Below are 19401 nucleotides of genomic sequence, written 5' to 3'. Positions count from 1 at the left end.
AGAGGACTCTCCTCAGGGAAAATGTGCCCCTTTGTCCTTTTCTGAGGGAAAACCTGTCTACTTTGGCCTTTTCTGGAGAAAAAGAGGCCTCTTCCAAAGGAAAATATGCCTTTTGCGGCCTTTTCTGAGGAAATATCGGCCTCTTTTGGCCTTTTCCAGGGGAAATGAGGCATTTCTGAAGTAAAAATTGCCTCCTTTGGTCTTCTGAGGGAAAAGAGGTCTTTTTTTGAGGGAAAACGTACCTAAGGGAGAAGTTAACATGGCCTCCATTGGCTTTTTCTGAGGCAAAGTTTGCTTTTGTCTGTGATAAACCTGGCCTCCATGGACCAAATTGGGATCTCATTGTTTCTGAATGAGTCCAACATGGCTTTCAAAGAGTTAAGTTAGGGCTATATTTAGAAAACTCATCCATATAACACTCTAATAATCATGATAATAGTAAGCGAAATGCCCACTGCCCCCACCCCTGACCTGTGTGAGGGTCTCGGGGGCCATCTGGGCCTTGCGTTGCTTGATCTGCCGGGAGGCAAAGGAGTGCAGGGCATAGGAGGTTGCCCCAAATTCAATCCAGAGGGAGAGGTTGGAGGCATCGATCTCAAGAGCCCTCCGGAAGGAGTTCAGGACGGGAGCCGAGTGCTTCCAGATGGGGCCGTCACTCTTCAGCTCGTTGGAGTTGAGCTTGTCTTGGATGCGGCTGGCCCTCGCCAGAGCCATTCCCGCCCATGAGTCAAACCTGGGCCCAGAGAGAAAGAGAGAGTGGGTGCAGGGGGACTACATAGCCCATCATCTGAGGAAAGATGGGACTTGTATTCCATCAGTGATCAACCTTCCCTATTCTGAACCATCATAGGGAGCCAGCTACTACAACATATGGAGCTACATATCCAATCAGCAAAGGGAGGATGGGCCTTGTAGTCCACCACCCTTTCCTATTTCACCCTGGTACCAAAGATGGAAACTGGCATTGCTGCACCTACTGGAGGAAATGAGGGGAAAAGGGGGATGATGGAACATGGAGCTTACTGACACACCTGTTGGGACAGATGCAGATGTCGTGCATGTAGAACTTGATGGCTTTGGCCTGCTCTTTGTTCTTGAAATGGTAATCCGCCAGGAGGTAATATAGCTCCGTCACCACCGGAGGGCTGTCGTCCGCCCCTTCGGGGAGAGCTGGGGCCTAGCAAACAACAAGCAAGTGGAAGGGCATCCCCCACTTTCGGTCTCCCAAGAGACCCACTTCCTGTTTTTCATAATCCCTCTTCCTGTTCCCCCCCCCCAAAGAGTCCCCACCCCCTGTTCTCCACCACAGACTCCAGGTCCTGCTGCTCACCTTGCTGAGGGTCCCTTCGATGTAGCCAGAGACCTCCTCCATCTTCAAGGTGGGCCTCTCTGTTTGGGGGACAATGGCGGCCATTTTCTTTAGGAGGTTGGCCAAGTCGGCCGAGACAGTGCTGGTCTTGTAGCTGTCGAACTCAGGGAGGGTCTTCGGCTTGAAGTAGTCAAACAGGAAGAGGGCATCCTCCCACACCAGATCCACCTGCCATAGCAAGTAGGGAGTCAGAGCAGAGGCCAACGATGCTTTCTCAAAGGGAAAAAATGGCACCCATTGGCCTTTTCCGAAGGGAAGCTTACATTTGCTGAGGTAAAAAAAGCCCTCCTTTGGCCTTTTCTGAAGGAAACATTGCCACCTTGGGCCTTTTCTGAGGAAAAGTTAGATTTTCTGAGGGAAATGTTCCATTTTCTGAGGCAAAAAAAAAAACCTCATCTGGCCTTTTCTGAGGTAAACATGGCTTCCCCATTTACCTTTTCTGAGGGAAACATTACATTTCCCAAGTTAAACATTGTCTCTTTGGGTCTTTTTTGAAGTAAAACCTGCCTCTCATGGCCTTTCCTGAGGTAAATTTGGACTTTCTGAGGGAAAAACCCACACCGAAAAAGGGAGAGGGCCACCTCACCTGTTGGGTGGAGTGTTCCTCCAGGTACCGGGCCTTGCTTTTTTTGCTGGGAAAGCCGTAGAGACAGTAAAAGCACTGCTCCAGGGCAGTCTCCAGCTCCTCCTTATAGGGATGAGTGTCCTCCGAAGTGGACGCTAGGAGCTCTTTCTGAAGGACTCGCACCTGGAACCAATGGAAAAGGAAGCTAAATCCCTCCTAAAACAAGTACTGATGGCTGATATTTATCCTTTATTTAAATATTTAATGAATAATTACGTAAAATTTGAGGAGGGCACCATCTGAGTTGCAGCACCAAGAGCGTCGTCCAAGATATTCATGCGCCGTATTGAGGAGCATCAGGGAAGAGGGCAAAAGGGGAGACTCCGGAGAAGGGGCCCCTGCAACCGTAATAATATTGCACTAAAATATATATTTCATGTATAATTAATTTGTATTATTAAAATCAAATATATATATACATATATCTTGACCCCTTGTTAACAGCTCGTTTTTTTTTAACTTTTGTTGTACTGTGGGTTGTATGATGTGTTTGTCAAATGTTTTGATATGGTAATGGGCTAATCAATAAAATGTATTCAGGTGTATTTGGCCTGCATAGATAGATAGATAGATAGATAGATAGATGAAATACCTGACATTCGTTATTTCTACATCAATTTGGGCTGAGGGAATATTTTAGAAGGTTCTAAAAGGGGATTTGAACCCCTCTGATTCTATAATCTATCATTTAATATGTCATTTAGATATAAATACTTTTGATATTTTTGTATAATATTTATATGTTTATAATTTAAATCATTTTTGATGTTTCTAAATATAATTTAAATATAAATTACTTTTGATGTTTTTTGATTATATATATATTGTTTTTTATCGTTCATATATAAAACTATTTTTAATGATTGAGATATAACAACAATATTTTATTGTGGTCCAAAGACCCTTTTTGCTCCGTAAGTGTACAAAATATGCAAGGTTAATAAGATTAACAACAGCTGACTGATTTAGCACAAAGTTGGATGAAATTATCAACAGTTAAAACTGATTAAAATAGAGGATTAAAACTGATTGAAGCCATACAGGATGGCTATAAGAACAGCCAGGGTTGCATGGGAGATCATAGCCAAGTAAAAACTTCACATAAAATTTCACTGGATTGGCCGGTAAGTTTCTCAGTAGGGGATTGATTATATGTACTCCAGCTTGTTCATAAAAAGTGCATGAATATGGTAGATGCATTCTACTTCCTGTTTGTTACATGGGCAAAGTCTTCCATTATAAGCAAAGGTTTCCCCTGATGTTAAGTCTAGTCGTGTCCAACTCTGGAGGGTGATGCTCATCTCAATTTCTAAGCCAAAGATCTGGCATTTTCTGTAGACACCTCCAAAGTCATGTGGCCAGCATGACTCCATGGAGTGCCTTCAATATATACAAGGAGAGCCTTTATTATATGGAATACCCGCACACACGCACGCACACACACATATATATATATATTCCATAATTTCAATATAGTCTTTTAAACACTTTTGTATTATTATATTTCAATACTGTTAAAATATTTAAATAATAATTTAATTTATTATTATTTTAAACATTATTATTATTAAGTAATAATTCAAGATGAGTAGCACCTTCCTCGTAGGGGTGTTGTTGTGGTTGCTGTTCCTCGGTTGCTGGGCGGATGGGAGACCCAACAGTTACTTGTTCCTCATGCCTCACAATCCGGTGGAGAGTGATCCAGGGAACAACGGAAGACACAAAGGGCTCCTTTCCCTCCTCCCCCACCGCTGCCATGCTGCAGTCGATGATCTGCCAAGGGAAAGCAAGGCAGGACGACAAATCACTGGCTTAACAGCAGGTTTTCACTAATTAACATCCATTGGTAATAATATAAAAATAATAACTTTATTTTTGTATCCTGCCACCATCTCCCCAAAGGGACTCCGGGCAACTTACACATGGCACAAGAGCCAAAAAACAAAATATGAAATAATGCACAATATAAAACACAATTGAACAAAACATACAGGCATATAAAACAACAACAAAGGAGGCAGGTAAGTAAAAACTTGCCTCCCTTGGCTTTCTCTGGCAGGAAAATTGCCTCATTTGGCCTTTTCTGAGAGAAAACCTGCCTCTTTTAGCCTTTTCTAAGGGAAAAGAGGCCTCTTCTGAGGGGAAAATGGCCTCCTTTGGCCTCTTCTGAGGAAACTCCTGTCTCACTTGGCCTTCTGTGAGGGAAAAGAGGCCTCTCCTGAGCGAAAAATGGCCTCTTCTGAAGAAAATCCTGCCTTGGTTGGACTTTTCTGAAGGAAAAGAGGCCTCTTCTGATGAAAAACCTGCCTTCTTTGGCCTCTTCTGAGGGGACAATTGCCTCCTTCAGCCTCTTCTGAGGTAAAACCTGCCTCCTTTGGCCTCTTCTGAGGGGACAATTGCCTCCTTCAACTTTTTCTGAGGGAAAACCTGCCTCCTTTAGCCTCTTCTGAAGAAAATCCTGCCTCATTTGGCCTTTTCCGAGGGAAAAGAGGCCTCTCCTGATGAAAAACCTGCCTTCTTTGGCCTCTTCTGAGGGGAAAATGGCCTCCTATGGCCTCTTCTGAGGGAAAACCCGCCTCCTTTGCCCTTTTCTGAGGGAAAAGAGGCTTCTTCTCAGGGAAATCCTGTCTCCTTTGGCCTTTTTTGTGACAAGAGGTGCTTCCTCCTCACCTGGATGAGGTTGCTGGCCAGCCGGATCCGGCCGGGGAGGGTGCTGGGGTCATCCAGGACACTGGGATCTGCCGACAAGGCCCAGTCGATGCCGCGCAGCAGCTGGGTGACGGTGGCCACCCACTCCTCTCTGGCTGAGGCCTCTGTCACATTGATCATCTGCTGGAAGGCCTCATTCAGGGCCACTTCGGAGCAGGTGAAGCACTGGCGGAAGTCCCCCAGCTTCAGGAGTGAGTCCTGCCAGGAAAGACAGCAAACAAGAAGTAAAACCTAATGTTTTTGAGATTAAAATGGCCTTTTCTGAGGTAAAGTTTGCTTTTTCTGAGGCAAAATATGTCTCCATTTACCAAACTGGGATAACAGCCTTTCTGAACAAATCCAGTCTTGCTGTCAGGTGAGTTTTTCTGAGGTAAATGTAATTTCCATTAGCCTTTTCTGAGGTAAAACCCCCCTTCAAGGTGACTTTTCTGAGGAAAATGTCATCTCTCTAGACTTTGAGAAGTAAAACATTTTCTGAAGTAAACATTGCCTATTTGGGTATTTTATGGGGTAAAACCTAACTTTTCTGAGGTAAAAATGGTTAGGAAAAAATACCCTAAAATAAGGCAAAGCATGCAAAAACAAACAGGGCATTTAAAGTTGAGCATCAGCACAATAGCGAGCAGAGCATGAAGTGCTATGTGATGTGGCTGCAAAGAATTCAGAGCGTAGGAGGCAAACATGAAGAATCCAATCTCAAAAAAAATCACAAAAAGTTTATTTACAATAATAAGAAATAACTGCATCTTTTAATAATCAAGAACTGGGTCTGAGCTACTCTTACACCCATCTGTTCTAAGGTTTCAAGAAGGAAAAACTCAATCACTACATCTATGCTAATGAGGGTCCACACCTGGACAAGGAGAAGCTGTGCGGGCCTCTCTGGGACAGAGATGGCAAAGTCAAGGTGCTTCTCGCGCCCAAGTCCAGTGAAGGAGAGGGTAGGTCGGAGGAGGGCCACCACGTCCCGGAAGTCGCCGGCCTCATAAAGGCGCTGGATCTCCTCCAAGGACTGGCAGCGCTCCAAGGATTTCAAGTTTTTGTCAATCTGAGGAAAAGAATCATGTATTATACCATTTTATATTAATTATAAGTATATCATTATTATATCATAGAAAAGAATGCATTTATTCATATAATAACATAATAAAATAATTAAAATATAATTAAACTATAAGAAATATCAAAATAATAATCACAATCCCCATTTCCAACTAGACAAGACAGTACAGACAAATAAGAAGAAGAAGAACAAGAACAAAATGGAACAGATTGAAATAACAACTGAAATGATCAGCAAACGAGTGCAAAAAGTCAAGAACTGGACATTGCCTGGTGGTGGTCAATTGCATGGGTTTTGGCTAAAATATCTGACTAGTCTACATGGAAAAATGGCCCAACAATTAAATGAGATGCTGCAAAAAGGAAGTATCAGTGAATGGTTAACAACTGGGAGAACACATCTGATACAAAAGGATCCAGCAAAAGGACTAGGAAACTATAGGCCGATAACATGTCTGCCCATTATTTTTAAACTATTGACTGGCATCATAGATGACAGAATTCAAGATTATCTTGAAGAAAAGAACATCTTGCCCATTTGAACAGAAAGGCAACAAACGGAAAAGCAGGGGCACAAAAGACCAGTTATTAATTGACAAAATGATTCTGGAGAACTGCAAAAGCTGAAAAACCAATCTTCATATAACATGGATTGACTACAAAAAAGCCTTTGACTCAATCCCACACATTTGGGTCATCAAGTGCCTAGACACCATCGGGATTTGTAAAAATGTTGGCACTTTTATTGAAAATATGATGAAGCACTGGAAAACTTAACTTTTTGTTGGAAATGAAAACTATGGACTTGTCAACACCAGGAGAGGAATTTTCCAGGGAGGCTCATTGTCCCCACTGCTTTTTATCATTGCCACGATCCCTCTTGTCAACAATCTTACAAAAAACAAACCACGGCTATCAAAAGTCTAAGAAATCTCACAAAATTTCACATCTGCTGTACATGGATGACCTGAAGCTTTATGGCAAAAACGAAACTGAAATCCTTAAATACAATTGGCACTGACAAGATTACCACCTGCCGATACATCACACAGTCCTAGACACTTGGGAAGTGTCCGACGTGTGATCCAATACAACAGCCAGCAGAGTGTCTGCTGTGGACTAATCTTGTGATGTTTCAAATAATAATAATAATACAAGGAAGGCAATGTAAAGCTCTATGTGTCGCTTGTCGCCTCATCCAAATTTACAGGATGTGACGGAGGGCAACGGAACCCTCTTGCTCTCTCCTGGTCTCTACAAGAGGAGTCCTACCTCTTCCAGGGAGAGGACCGAGTCCAGGTGGAGGTTAGGGAGGCGGAGAATGAGGGGCTGCCCCCCTGCTTGGCTGCCCGAACCTCCACTGCGAAGGGTCTCCCCACATACGTCATAGTTCTCCAGGGCCTGCTCCGTGTCGCCCTACAAGAGAGAGAGGAAGGAAGAGGCCCTGATAGGGATTTCTTGGCTCCTCTGGAACACAATGCTCTAGGGCAGAGGTTCTCAACCTGGGGTCCCCAGATGTTTTTGGCCTACAACTCCCAGAAATCCCAGTCAGTTTACCAGCTGTTAGGAATTCTGAGAGTTGAAGGCCAAAAACATCTGGGGACCCCAAGCTGAGAACCACTGCTCTAGGGGATATCCCGTTCCAGGAAGTGCTGACCTGTAGGGCCAAGAAGCGGGCCTTCAGCCAATAGACACGGGCCACGAAAGGCAGCCATTCCTCCTGGAACAGGTCCCTCTGGGAGGAAGCAAAGGAGAGCTGCAGCAGGTCCCCCAGGAAGTGAGCCCCAGGGAAGTCAGGCCCAAATTTGCCATTATTAAGATGGCCGCCACCGCCACTCCGTGGAGACACTGTAATAATAAGGATTTAAAATAATATTAAAATTATATCTGTGTGTGTGTGTGTGTGTGTGTGTGTATGTCTGCCCCTCTGGGAAGACATCATAATAATGATTTAAAATTTTATTTAAAATATTATATGTTAATATTGCCACTGGACCAGGGACACTATAATGAGGAATAAATATATTATACATATATAAAAAATATATAGTAATATGGCTGCCACTACAGGGAGACACTGTAATAATAATGATCAAAAATATTATTAAAGATTATATATATATATATATATATATATATATATATATATAGCCACCACTCTGGGATGACACCATAATGGTTATTTAAACCCCCGTTATACAGGTTATTAAAAACATTATATATATGTTAATATGTTCACCACATATATGTGTATACACACACACACACACACACACACATATACATTCACATATAAAATATGGTCGCTGTTGTATCCCAGAGCAGAAACACCTCTGTCCTTAAACACCACACCACTATAGTGAAATCAGCAAGCAGGTTATTGGAGGACATATGTAAGCAAAGCAATAAAAATGATAGAAATAGTATAGTCCGAAACAGTATTTTCCAAAGAGTACAGATAGTCCATAAACTTCAGGATACAACGGTAAAAACACAAGATCCAAAGATGCAAAACCCAAAGGAACAAGACTGTATAGCGATCCAATGCCCAGGAGAGGAACCTGGCAAAATTTGAAACATGAAACTATTATTTATTTATTTACAGTATTTGTATACCGCTTTTCTCACCCCGAGGGGGACTCAAAACTAGAAATCCACATGGAAGCAAGATCGTCATGAAACTCCAATGTGAACAAGACTGAGTTAAAATCCTTTCCTCGTATCATATAAAGCTTTTCCTGTCCCATGGACTGAAAGGAAAGCATTTCATTTGCCCTTACAGCCAGATAAGGATTTGTTATCTCCCTTTTCTAGCAGACAGACAGAACTTCGCTGATCTTGAGAACTTTGTCTTAGTTTTAAAAGGTCTTGTTTTCTATCTTCAAACTCATTGAATTCTGCAACTGACAAATCATCCTCAGAAGACAGTTTCTGAGAGAAAGACTGATGTGTGCCTTTCCCAGGAATCTGACATTGGGAATTTACAGGAGAAGCACTCCATTCATGAGAGAACTCAGGCCTCTCAGCAAGGCCTGGGCTAGACTCAGGCCCAGAAAAAACCTCATCCCCATTGACATCAGACATAATTACAGGCTGAACTACAACAGTTGCCACTCCAGGGAGACAATGTAATAATGATTAAAAGTAATATTAAATTATATATATATATATATAGAGAGAGAGAGAGAGAGTGAGTAAGGTATATATATATAGTATAATAGTAAGGTTGAAAATATTATTATTAAACATATTAGAGAGAGAGAGAGAGAGATGGCCATCACTCCAGGGAGACACTATAATACATATATATATATATATATATATATATATATATATATATATATATGGGGCCATCACCACCACTCTGGGGAGACACTACAATAATTATACAGATGAAAAGTATTATTTAAAATATTATATATAATATATATATATATATATATATATATATATATATATATTAATATGGCCATCACTCCAGGGAGAAACTACAAGAATAAGTATGGGGAAATATTATATAATGGTAGGTTACATACCTGTGACCATCTTTCTTCGAGTGGTGCTCTGTGAATTCAGACATGTGAAGTGTCTGCGCCTGCGCAGGCTCTAATGGAAACTTTCCAAGTTTAAAGTTTTGGCGGTAACCCTGCCCAGTCGCCAGCAGGGCATAAAAGGCACACGCTCTGCAGTTCCTACGCCGCAAGGCAGCGAGAAAGGAGGAGGTTTGAAAAGAGGGGAGGCTGGGCGGGTTTGTGTGAATTCACAGAGCACCACTTGAAGAAAGATGGTCACAGGTATGTAACCTACCATTTTTCTTCGTGGTCTCTGTGAATGCACACATGTGGAGATTAGCAAGCTAAGGTCCCGGAGGCAGGAGAAAACAAACTGACCCTTTTTGAAGGACCAAACACATTATTTATTGTCAAAGCACATCAGACAGTATCGACAATGCACCATCTTTAAGCATGGAATGCAAAAGAAAACACCCGATGGCCCAATCGGGTACGAGTTTAACATCAAGATGTATGCCCACCGAAACCCATGGTAGGGACACAACATGTATAATAAAGGAAAGCATTGTAAAACACAGTCCCACATTTTCAGTGTCCAAACTTATGGACACGGTATTGACAGTCATAAACAGGTTACTAGCAAAAAACATTGGCCATATCAATTATGAAAATTGACAACAGATTCGAGGATACCCCATCGACATCACGTTTTAGTTTTTTGCATGGTAAGTACAACAACACAGGTTACTCCGGCACCCGGATAACCAAAGCAGGTATCAGTATTGCATTTTCATAACACAACAATATGCAAGAGAGGTAAACAAAAAGGCACAGTTGAAAACAAAACAAGAACAAGCAATAACATCACTTTGCCCCCCACGACAGAAGGGAGATCACCGGGGGCAGGACGAGAGGGTTGACCGTTCGAAAGCGGTATCGTCCCTATGCCTAGTGTCCAATATATAGTGAGAAACAAAAGTCAAGGGATTGGACTAAATGACCGCTTTACAGATTGAGTCCATGGGTACTCCCTTTAGGAAAGCTGTGGATGCTGCCATTGCTCTGGTTGACCGAGCCCAGACAACCGGCAGGGGTTTGTGACAAGCTAGCTCATAGCAAAGTTCAATGGTGGATGCAATCCAGTTCGACAAGCACTGAGAAGATACTGCCAGTCCCAGCTTGTCTGGCGCATAGGCTACGAACAGTCTCGGAGACCTACAGGATCGAGAGGTCCTATCACGATAGAACAACAGGGTCCTTCAAACATCGAGTAGATGTAGTCTCTTCTCCGCCTCGGTGGACGGGGATCAAAAAAGGAGGGTAGGACAATGTCCTCATTAACGTGGAAGGGGGAAACCACCTTCGGTAGAAAGGAAACATCCATTTGGAGGACCGCCCTGTCCGTATGGAAAATCAGATACGGCTCATCAACCCTCAAGGTCGCCAGCTCCGATGGACGGCGGGCAAAGGTAATTCTAAGAGACCAACCGGAGGTCGACCTTCGCCAGAAGTTCGAATGGCGGTGCTGTCAATCGTGAGAGTACCAAGTCGAGGCTCCAGCCCAATGTTGGAGGGTGGACCAGGGGATGTAGGTTATTGTATCCCTTCAGGAACGTTCTAATCATGGCACTCTGGAACAAGGATGCGCCGGGTAGGTAGGACTTCAGCGATGAGAGTGAAAGGTTGCGTTCAGCCAAAGAAAGGAGGAAGTCCAAGACCGTCGGTATCAACAGTGAGAAGGTCTGGTCTGCTCGAGACCAAAATATTTGGAATCGGGCAAGCAGACAGAGTAAGCTCGGACAGTCGCAGGTTTGTGAGCAGCCAAAAGGATGGTGCGCACCGCTGGTTGAAGTGCTGTTAGAGCTGGATTCTCCACACCATCAGGTGGAGCGATGAGAGGTCCGGATGCAGCAGGAGGCCCCATTCTCTTGTGAGGAGATCATGCCGGGGGGGGGGGGAGAGACGCTCGGTACTGACCCTCGGAGATCTGAAGGAGCACTGCATATCAAGTCTGCCTCAGCCAGGCTGGGGCTACGAGGATGCAATTCGCCCGAGTGGCCTGAATCTTCTCAATCACCCTGATGATGAGGGGAAAGGGCAGGAAGAGGTAAAGGTCCAGGAGCATCGCATCACCGAGACACCCCGACGTCGGGTCCGGGGGGGAGGTGTGCTCCATAGCGCGGAAGTTGAGCGCTGACCAGTGAGGCGAAGAGGTCGATGTCCGGCCAGCCCCAGTCATCAAAAAGGATAGCTAGTTCGTCCGGTGCCAGCATCCATTCGTGGGATGAAAAGCGGGTTCAGTTGAGAGCGTCGGCCTCGACGTTCTGGCTTCCCGGGAGGTGGAGTGCCGAGATCGATGTCGAGTGTTCCACACACCATTCACAAAGGGCCATCGACAGTGCTAGAAGTTTTCTGGAGCCTGTTCTGCCCTGTATGTTTACATAGTACATGGCCACCATATTGTCCGTTAGGATTTGTACTGTTCTGATGGTGATGAGAGGGGCAAAAGCTCTCAAGGATTTTAACATGGCTAGTAGTTCTAGATAGTTGATATGATGGGTCCTCTCCTGTGACGCAGGGTTCTCCTGTATGGCATCCCCAGGCGAACATTGACGCGTCTGTCATCAGTGTGAGAGGTGGTTGTGTTGGGTGAAAGGTAATCCCTACACAGACATGTCGTTGAGACATCCACCACTGAAGGGAAAGTCTTACTGACCTCGGTATGGAGAGGACCTTCAAACTTTGATCGCGGAGCGGGTTGAAGTGGTCGAGAAACCATTGCTGGAGTGGGCAGAACCAGAGCCTGCTTAGCTGTGTCACCATGACCGCGGAGGCCATGTGGCCCAGGAGGACTTGGATGTGCTTGGCTGTAGTCACTCGGGACCGAGTGCAGTTGTGGATTTTGCACCGGAGAGCCTTGAATCTGACTTCAGGAAGGGAGACAGTTTGAGTCTGCAAATCAAACATGGCGCCAATAAACTTTATCCTTGTCGTTGGAGTCAAGTGCGACTTTTGGTCATTTAATTGCAGGCCTAAGCTTTCCAGTAGGGACAGCGTGGTCTGTACTTGGGATCGCAGGATCTCGGGAGAGTGGGCCGGCAGCAACCTGTCGTCCAGGTACGGGAACACCTGGATCTTCTGCTTTCTGAGGTGTGCTGCCACTATCGGCATGCACTTGGTGAAAGTTCTTGGTGCAGTAACGAGCCCGAACGGAAGGACATTGAAAAAATAAGACTGAACCCCGACGCGGAACGCCAAGAATCTTCTGGGGCCTTGGCGGATAGAAAGATGAAAATTTGCATCTTGAAGGTCTATTGATGCAAAATGGTCCCCTGCTCTGAGGTTTCCGTCGTCACCGTGCATGGCGGCTTGGATTGTCTCATCTGCCTCAAGGCTTTCGAGGCTGTCGACATCGTCAACCTTACCTTTGTCGGCTTCTTTCCCTTCGATGGCCGGGCCGAAGAGGCCTTGGCTGTCGACGTTGACAGCACTGCAGGAACCGATGAAGCTGGGCCCGCCGAGGTCGATGTCGAAGGGGTTGCCGACGCAGGAGCCAAAGTTTGCTGGTACAAGAAGTACCGCAATCGATAAGCCTGATTTTTACGGGATTGGGCTGTTAAAGCCTGGCAATGGCAGCACGAAGCCGAGATGTGAGTCTCGCAGAGAGAAAGGAGATACTTTGAGTGTTTGTCCGAGTCAGGAATCTTCCTCAAACACTGTGTGCAGTGTTTGAATCTCATAGTTGACATAGCTAACAAGTTCCGATACGAGCCTTGCGGCGGAAAAAAGGGAACTGCGGAGCGTGCGCGCGGGGCGCCTTTTATGCCCTGCCGGGGACTGGGCGGGGTTATCGCCAAAACTTGAAAAGTTTAAACTTGGAAAGTTTCCTTTCGAGCCTGTGCAGGCGCAGACACTCCACATGTGTGCATTCACAGAGACCACGAAGAAAAAAATCATTTAACATGGCCAACACTTTGAGGAGACACTATAATGACTAGAGTTACTAAAATTATATATATTATTATTATTATTAAATATATTATTAATGTAATGTACAATAACAAGCTTGCTTGTTTGTTCAATGGAGGCATTGAATGTTTGCCTTTTTGTATGTTGGAATCCACCCTGAACCCTGGGGAGATAGGGTGGAATACAAATAATAATAAAAACAATTATTATTATTATTATTATAAAAATATATGACTATGGCCGCTACTCCAGGGAAATACACAAGAATACACAAGAATAATGATTCAAAATATTACAATAAAACATATATGTACATATATGAGATCTGCTCACCCAGGGAGCTCTTCCCCTTCGCCAAGAGCCACTGGTCGAGTTGGAGCTCCATGCAGGAGAGGCTCATGAGCATCATCTCCTGGAAGTGGAAGTGCCATGAGTTTCCCCTCCAAATGGTTGCCCTCCTGCTCCTCCTCCCCCTCCCAAAATGGCCACCCTCCTCACCCGGATGTGTGCATCAGGGCAGTCCCTGAGGAGTGGATTGGGGAGGCTGCTGCTGTGGGGCCTCCAGCTGCGGAAGATGCCCAGCACCACCTCTGCCAGCCCTGGTGGCCATTTTGAGAGGAAGCGGCGGGTGACGGCCTTCAGGAAGCGCAGCATCAGCTCTAGGAGGCCCCCGTTGTGCCGGTTGCAGAGCAGGAAGCGCTGGACCCCTTGCTCCTCTGAAGGAAAGCAAAGAAGGGAGACGGAGGTGATTCTATTAATTATTATTAGATTATATATTACATATCTTGTTGTTTCTTTGACAGTGTTGATGCAACCATTGTCTGGTTTGCTTACTATGGATCATGCAACATATAATTGTCCTTCTTTAGAGGTCCCTTTCAAATTTATGATACTGTATCTGTCATATACATATGTGTGTGTGAATCATATAGATCTATCCATATATATGGCTGGGTGGCTCTTTGACAGGAGTGTTTTGATTATATTTCCTTGCCCTGGTGAAGGGAGTTGGACTGGATGGCCTTAAGGCTGCATTTCTAAACCTGGGGGTCACAAGGGGGTGTCAGAAGGCTCACCAAGGACCACCAGAAAACAAAGTATTTTCTGTTGGTCATGGGGGTTCTGTGTAGGAAGTTTGGCCCAATTCAATTGTTGGTGGAATTCAAAATGCTCTTTTACTGTTGATTAACTATAAATCCCAGCAACTACAACTCCCAAATGACAAAATCATTTTTTTAATGATGGTCACTCCTTGGGTTAGTGTCTTGTGGCCAAATGTGGCAGCAATTTGTCCAGCGGATTTTGAGTTATGATGTCACTCAAAATGAACAAAGCATATATATATATATATATATATATATATATATATATATTATATTAGTATAATATACTATAATATGCTACGTAAGTGATTTTTCCTCCCAGATCACCAAAAACGTATAAATAGGGCTGAGCTTAACAGGAAAAGGTAACCAAGAAAATATGGCTTGAATAGATGACAAATACGAGAAAACATGGGTATTTGGGTCCCCGTTTCAATCTATTTATCTATCTGCCTATCTATCTATCTAATATAGTATAACGAGATTGGCTATGGAAGGCTCCTCCTACCAGACTCCATGGTGGGGCCCGAGTCGAGGGGGTCGCTGAGAGCCCCTGAGGGATGGAGGGCCTCCTCTTTGGCTTCGGATTGGACCTCAAAACTCCCACCGAAGGGGCCCTCCTCCTCCTCTGAGTCCAGCTTCCTCAACCTGTGGGTGGCAACCAGAAGCATTAGGATCCATCATGCAATCATCATTCAATTTGATGGACGTGTCCAAAAGTTTCCAGACACTTCCAGAAAGTTCCAGAAAAAGCTCCAGAAGGAGTTTTGTCAGATTTGGAAGGTTCCAAAAGGATCCTGGGTGGATCTGGAGAGCTCCAGAGAGTTTTTAAATGTTTGGAAGGTTCTGGAAAATTCCAGATAGTTCCCAAAGGTCCTGGAAAAACTACAGGATTGTGTCAGACTTGGAAGATTGAGAGACTATTGCAAACCCCATCATGGGTCTGGACAAGCTCTGGAAGGTTCTGGAAGCTGTCCTCGTACCGAGGTGGGAGAAACTTGGCCAGGAGCTCCTGGAAGTCCACCTTCTCTTCCTTCTTGCTCTTGGTGTTGCGCACTCGGGCCGAGCGCCGCTTGACCATCTCCCCGCTCTCCTCAGTGGCCCTCTTCCGCTTGGCTGCCTTCCTGGCCTTGTCCCCTGCTGAGGCCTCGCCTGTGTGTGTGAGAGAGAGACCCACCATTCAACCCAATGAACCCGGGCGGATGTTTCCGGAAGGTTCCGGCATCTTGCTCACCTCCAACTGACTCCAGGAAGGTGGGGGTCGTCGGGGCGAAGGTGGGTGAGGGGTCGGCCGTCGGGATGGATGGGGGAGCTGGGAGGTCACTGGGGTTGGTAGTGGGCGCCCCTCCCTCTGAAAAGAGATCAACCCTTGTTCCCAGGCTAGGTCGCGGGGGGTCGGAGGTCGTCAGCAAGCGGTAGGTGGCCAGCAGGCTCTCTCCAAGGCACCTCCACCTGAGAGGAAAGGGGGGGGACACTCTCAAAATGGCCACCCCATCTCACTGACCAACACACAAGCACATCGTTCTGCCATTTTGCTTATTCTATATGTACTACACTTCATCTTAGCCAAAAGTCCAAGAAGCAGTAACACTATATTATATACATAAATGTAGACTATTTTTGTCAAGACCCAGAAGCCTCAAGAACGCCAAACACAATATAAAAGGTCCAAACAAAACCCTCTTCTCCCTTCTACCGGTAGTAGTAACGTTACTATCATGCTGTACCACAACACTTTTACTTATTATATAATATATACTCAATGTTTCAATATATATGAATAGAAATTAGTGCATCACTCTGCCATTATGTGTTGGAATGGGTTAGATTTGTATCTATGATACAATTCAATAAGCTACATTTCTGTATATAATATAGTAATATAATATATAATAATTAGTACTCTAGTATACAGTATAAATATAAGAATACAATATGGTATATTAAATACAATAATCTAATCATATAGTATAAAATAGTATATGATAATATAATATAATTAAATAATATATTATAATACAATGATATGGCATAATATATAACAATATATAACAAGATAATGATAATATAATATAGTATAGTATTCATTAATATAAATATAATATAGGATAAGATATAATATGATAGTAATAATACAATATAATGCAATTATATATAAAAAAACAATAAAATAAAGATAATATAACAACATAGTATAGTATCAATTAATATAATATGCAATATAATAACATAATATAATACATTATAACATAATATACTAATATAATATTATAGTAATATAAAAATAAGTATAATATAGTAACTTTAATATAATCTATATCTTCTATCCACATATCTAAAAGTTAAAATGTGTACGTGTGTATGTGGCAGAGGTGTCCACTCACACAGAAAGCCTCCCACCTTCACAAACAGCTATAACCCACAGTGATGAAGAGCCACCAAAAGCCCTCCCTCCAAGGACATTTCGGGTTACAGCGGGCGCCATGAACATGTAGTCCAACCCCTGCCAAACATCATACTGCCCACCACCCAAGTGAAGGCTTTCATGCCGGGACAATGTCATCCTAGATGTTCTGTTTTTCCTCCAAAATGGACATCCCAGTGTTTCTGACTCTCTCCATTGGTGTGGAATTTGCATGACCCCCCCCCCAGCCTCTCTTAACCCTTTCCTACCCTTTCCTATGGCACACAGCAGGCGCACAGGCTGATGGAATTTCAAGGGGTTAACCTGGCATGATTCGAGTTGTAGTTCATCCACAGCCTTGAGCATTTTGTACAATTAAAAAAATGATTTTTTTTCAAATAACCCGGACAACACCAGGTACCCAAGCTAGTACATCATAAAATACAACATAACAATGATAATATATAATGTAATATAATAACATAGTATAATATAATATAGTAACAATAATCTAATATAACAGTGTATTTTAATTTAACAATATACTACCCTAATAATAAAAAATACAATAATATATAATAATAATAATGATAATGATAATAATAGTAATAATAATAATAAACAACAACCTTTATTTATACCCCGCTACCATCTCCCAGAGGACTCGGTGCGGCTTACAAGAGGCCAAGCCCAAATACATCAGTAAAAACAACAACAACAACAATACAACAATAAATGAACACAAAACAAAGCAATAAACATTAACAACATACCACGACACATTAAAATCTATGGCAGGGCCAAATATAATAATTAAAAATTTAAAAATATGCTGGGCATGACAAGGTGAAAAGGGTAGGTATTTGGAGGGGGGTGGGCATGCAGATATCCTAGATCTCTAGTAAAGTGCATTTGGGGACATATTGCTTGGAGTTTCCTTATTCTGGGAAGGCACACTGGAACAACCATGTTTTCAAGCTCCTCCTAAAAACTGCCAGCATTGGGGCATGCCTGCTGTCCTTAGGGAGAGAGTTCATATAGCAATGTGAACCCAAACACCAATGAATCTGGACCAAACTTGGCAAACATATCTGACATCCCAAAACATAGTAAATAATATGTCATATAATAGTATAATTTAACAATATAATGCTACTGTATAATAATAATAATAATAATAATAATAATAATAGAATAATAATAAAGAATGATATAGCTATTTACGTGAGTTGTGGGAGGGGCTGTGCCAGACGTAGCTCCGCCTCCTGCTGCTGCTGCTTCCTGTCCTCTAGGGCCTCCCGCCTCTTCCTCCTCAGGTCCAGCGCTTCCTCCAAAATGGCCGCTGCTTCCGCTTCCTCCACTTTTGGTGCCTCCTGCAGGTCCCTTCCGCCACAAAAGGAGAGAGGAAGATATTAACATAAATATATAAAATAAAAATAATATAATTAAAATATTATAAAAACTAATGGATGGGAACGTGATGCTGCGGCCCAAAAGGCCAATATAATTCCCACATTTTTTGAAAAAACAAATATGTATATAATAAATAATATATATAATATATTTAATATAAAATTAAGAATAAAATATAAAATATAAAATAAAGAATAAAAACAAAAGTATAAAACAATATATATATATATACACACACACAATCATCACAAAATAAATCCTAAAATATATAAAAATAAAAATATACATAAAATAAAAATAACAAAATAACAAAATAAATTATTATTATTATAATTAATAATAATGATGATGATGATGACAACAAGAAGAAGTAATAGCTGACCCCTTGAGGAACATGTGGAGGGAGTCCTTTCGGAGAGAAGGCTGTTCCTGGAAGATCTTCTCTTTGAGAACCAGGCCTTTGCTGTATTTGCAGTCCTTCTCCAAGGCCTTGCAGGTGAAGTAGAGGCAGGCTGCAATACATACATAGGTATATATTAGTAAGCATATTAATCATTATATATGTGTGTATATATGTGTGTGTGTACACACACACATATAATACAAGGAAGTTATGTCTCTGGGGCAGTCTCTAAGGGCATAGAGGACAGTGAGGAGGAATATAATAATTAGATAGATAGATAGATAGATAGATAGATTTGTGTCAGGAGCGACTTGAGAAACGTCAAGTCGCTACTGGTGTGAGATAATTGGCTGTCTGCAAGGATGTTGCTCATTGGATGCCCAGATGTTTTTGATGTTTTGTACCATCCTGTGGGAGGCTTCTCTCATGTCCCCGCATGGGAAGCTAGAGCTGAGACAAGAGATCACTCCGTTCCCCAGATTAGAACTGCCGACCTGTCGGTCAGCAGTCCTGCCGGCACAAGGGTTTAACCCATTGCACCACTGGGGGCTCCAATCAAATATTTTATATATATATATATGCATTCCGGATCAGTCACAGTACAATAATAATAATAATAATAATACAGGAAGTGAATTCTCACTGGGGTAGTCTCTGAGAGTGTAAAGGACAGTGAGGAGGGATATATTATTAATAATTATATTAATAATTATATAGAATAATCTGTTATAATAATAAGTTCTCACTGGGGTAGTCTCCGAGAGCGTAGAGGATGGTAAGGAGGAATATACAATTAATAATGGAATAAAATAATAAATATCATAATACTACT

The 19401-nt window shown here is 42.9% G+C and overlaps 2 protein-coding genes across 3 annotated transcripts in view; one reads left to right on the top strand and one right to left on the bottom strand.

The window, feature by feature from the left end:
• Positions 1 to 19401, top strand: part of CIDEC (cell death inducing DFFA like effector c) — an 81675-nt gene that overhangs the window by 36296 nt on the left and 25978 nt on the right. The window lies entirely within an intron of this gene.
• CABIN1 (calcineurin binding protein 1) overlaps positions 1 to 19401 on the bottom strand; it is a 55761-nt gene that overhangs the window by 28187 nt on the left and 8173 nt on the right. For both annotated transcript variants that reach the window (XM_060785266.2, XM_060785267.2), the window contains exons 7-23: positions 18549 to 18678; positions 17978 to 18136; positions 15584 to 15801; positions 15333 to 15501; positions 14858 to 14997; positions 13745 to 13962; positions 13580 to 13658; positions 7423 to 7613; positions 7038 to 7181; positions 5557 to 5751; positions 4665 to 4901; positions 3590 to 3767; positions 2211 to 2332; positions 1956 to 2117; positions 1331 to 1537; positions 1032 to 1177; positions 472 to 733 (exon numbers count right to left, since the gene is read on the bottom strand). In XM_060785266.2, coding sequence (XP_060641249.2) covers positions 472 to 733; positions 1032 to 1177; positions 1331 to 1537; positions 1956 to 2117; positions 2211 to 2332; positions 3590 to 3767; positions 4665 to 4901; positions 5557 to 5751; positions 7038 to 7181; positions 7423 to 7613; positions 13580 to 13658; positions 13745 to 13962; positions 14858 to 14997; positions 15333 to 15501; positions 15584 to 15801; positions 17978 to 18136; positions 18549 to 18678 — 2957 coding nt within the window. The remainder of the gene's footprint in view (positions 1 to 471; positions 734 to 1031; positions 1178 to 1330; positions 1538 to 1955; positions 2118 to 2210; positions 2333 to 3589; positions 3768 to 4664; positions 4902 to 5556; positions 5752 to 7037; positions 7182 to 7422; positions 7614 to 13579; positions 13659 to 13744; positions 13963 to 14857; positions 14998 to 15332; positions 15502 to 15583; positions 15802 to 17977; positions 18137 to 18548; positions 18679 to 19401) is intronic.

This window comes from Anolis sagrei, chromosome X, assembly GCF_037176765.1.
Source record: "Anolis sagrei isolate rAnoSag1 chromosome X, rAnoSag1.mat, whole genome shotgun sequence".
NCBI classification, from domain to species: Eukaryota; Metazoa; Chordata; class Lepidosauria; order Squamata; family Dactyloidae; genus Anolis; species Anolis sagrei.
The sequence above is the reverse complement of the archived record's forward strand: the minus strand, read 5'-3'. Positions and strand labels throughout refer to the sequence as shown.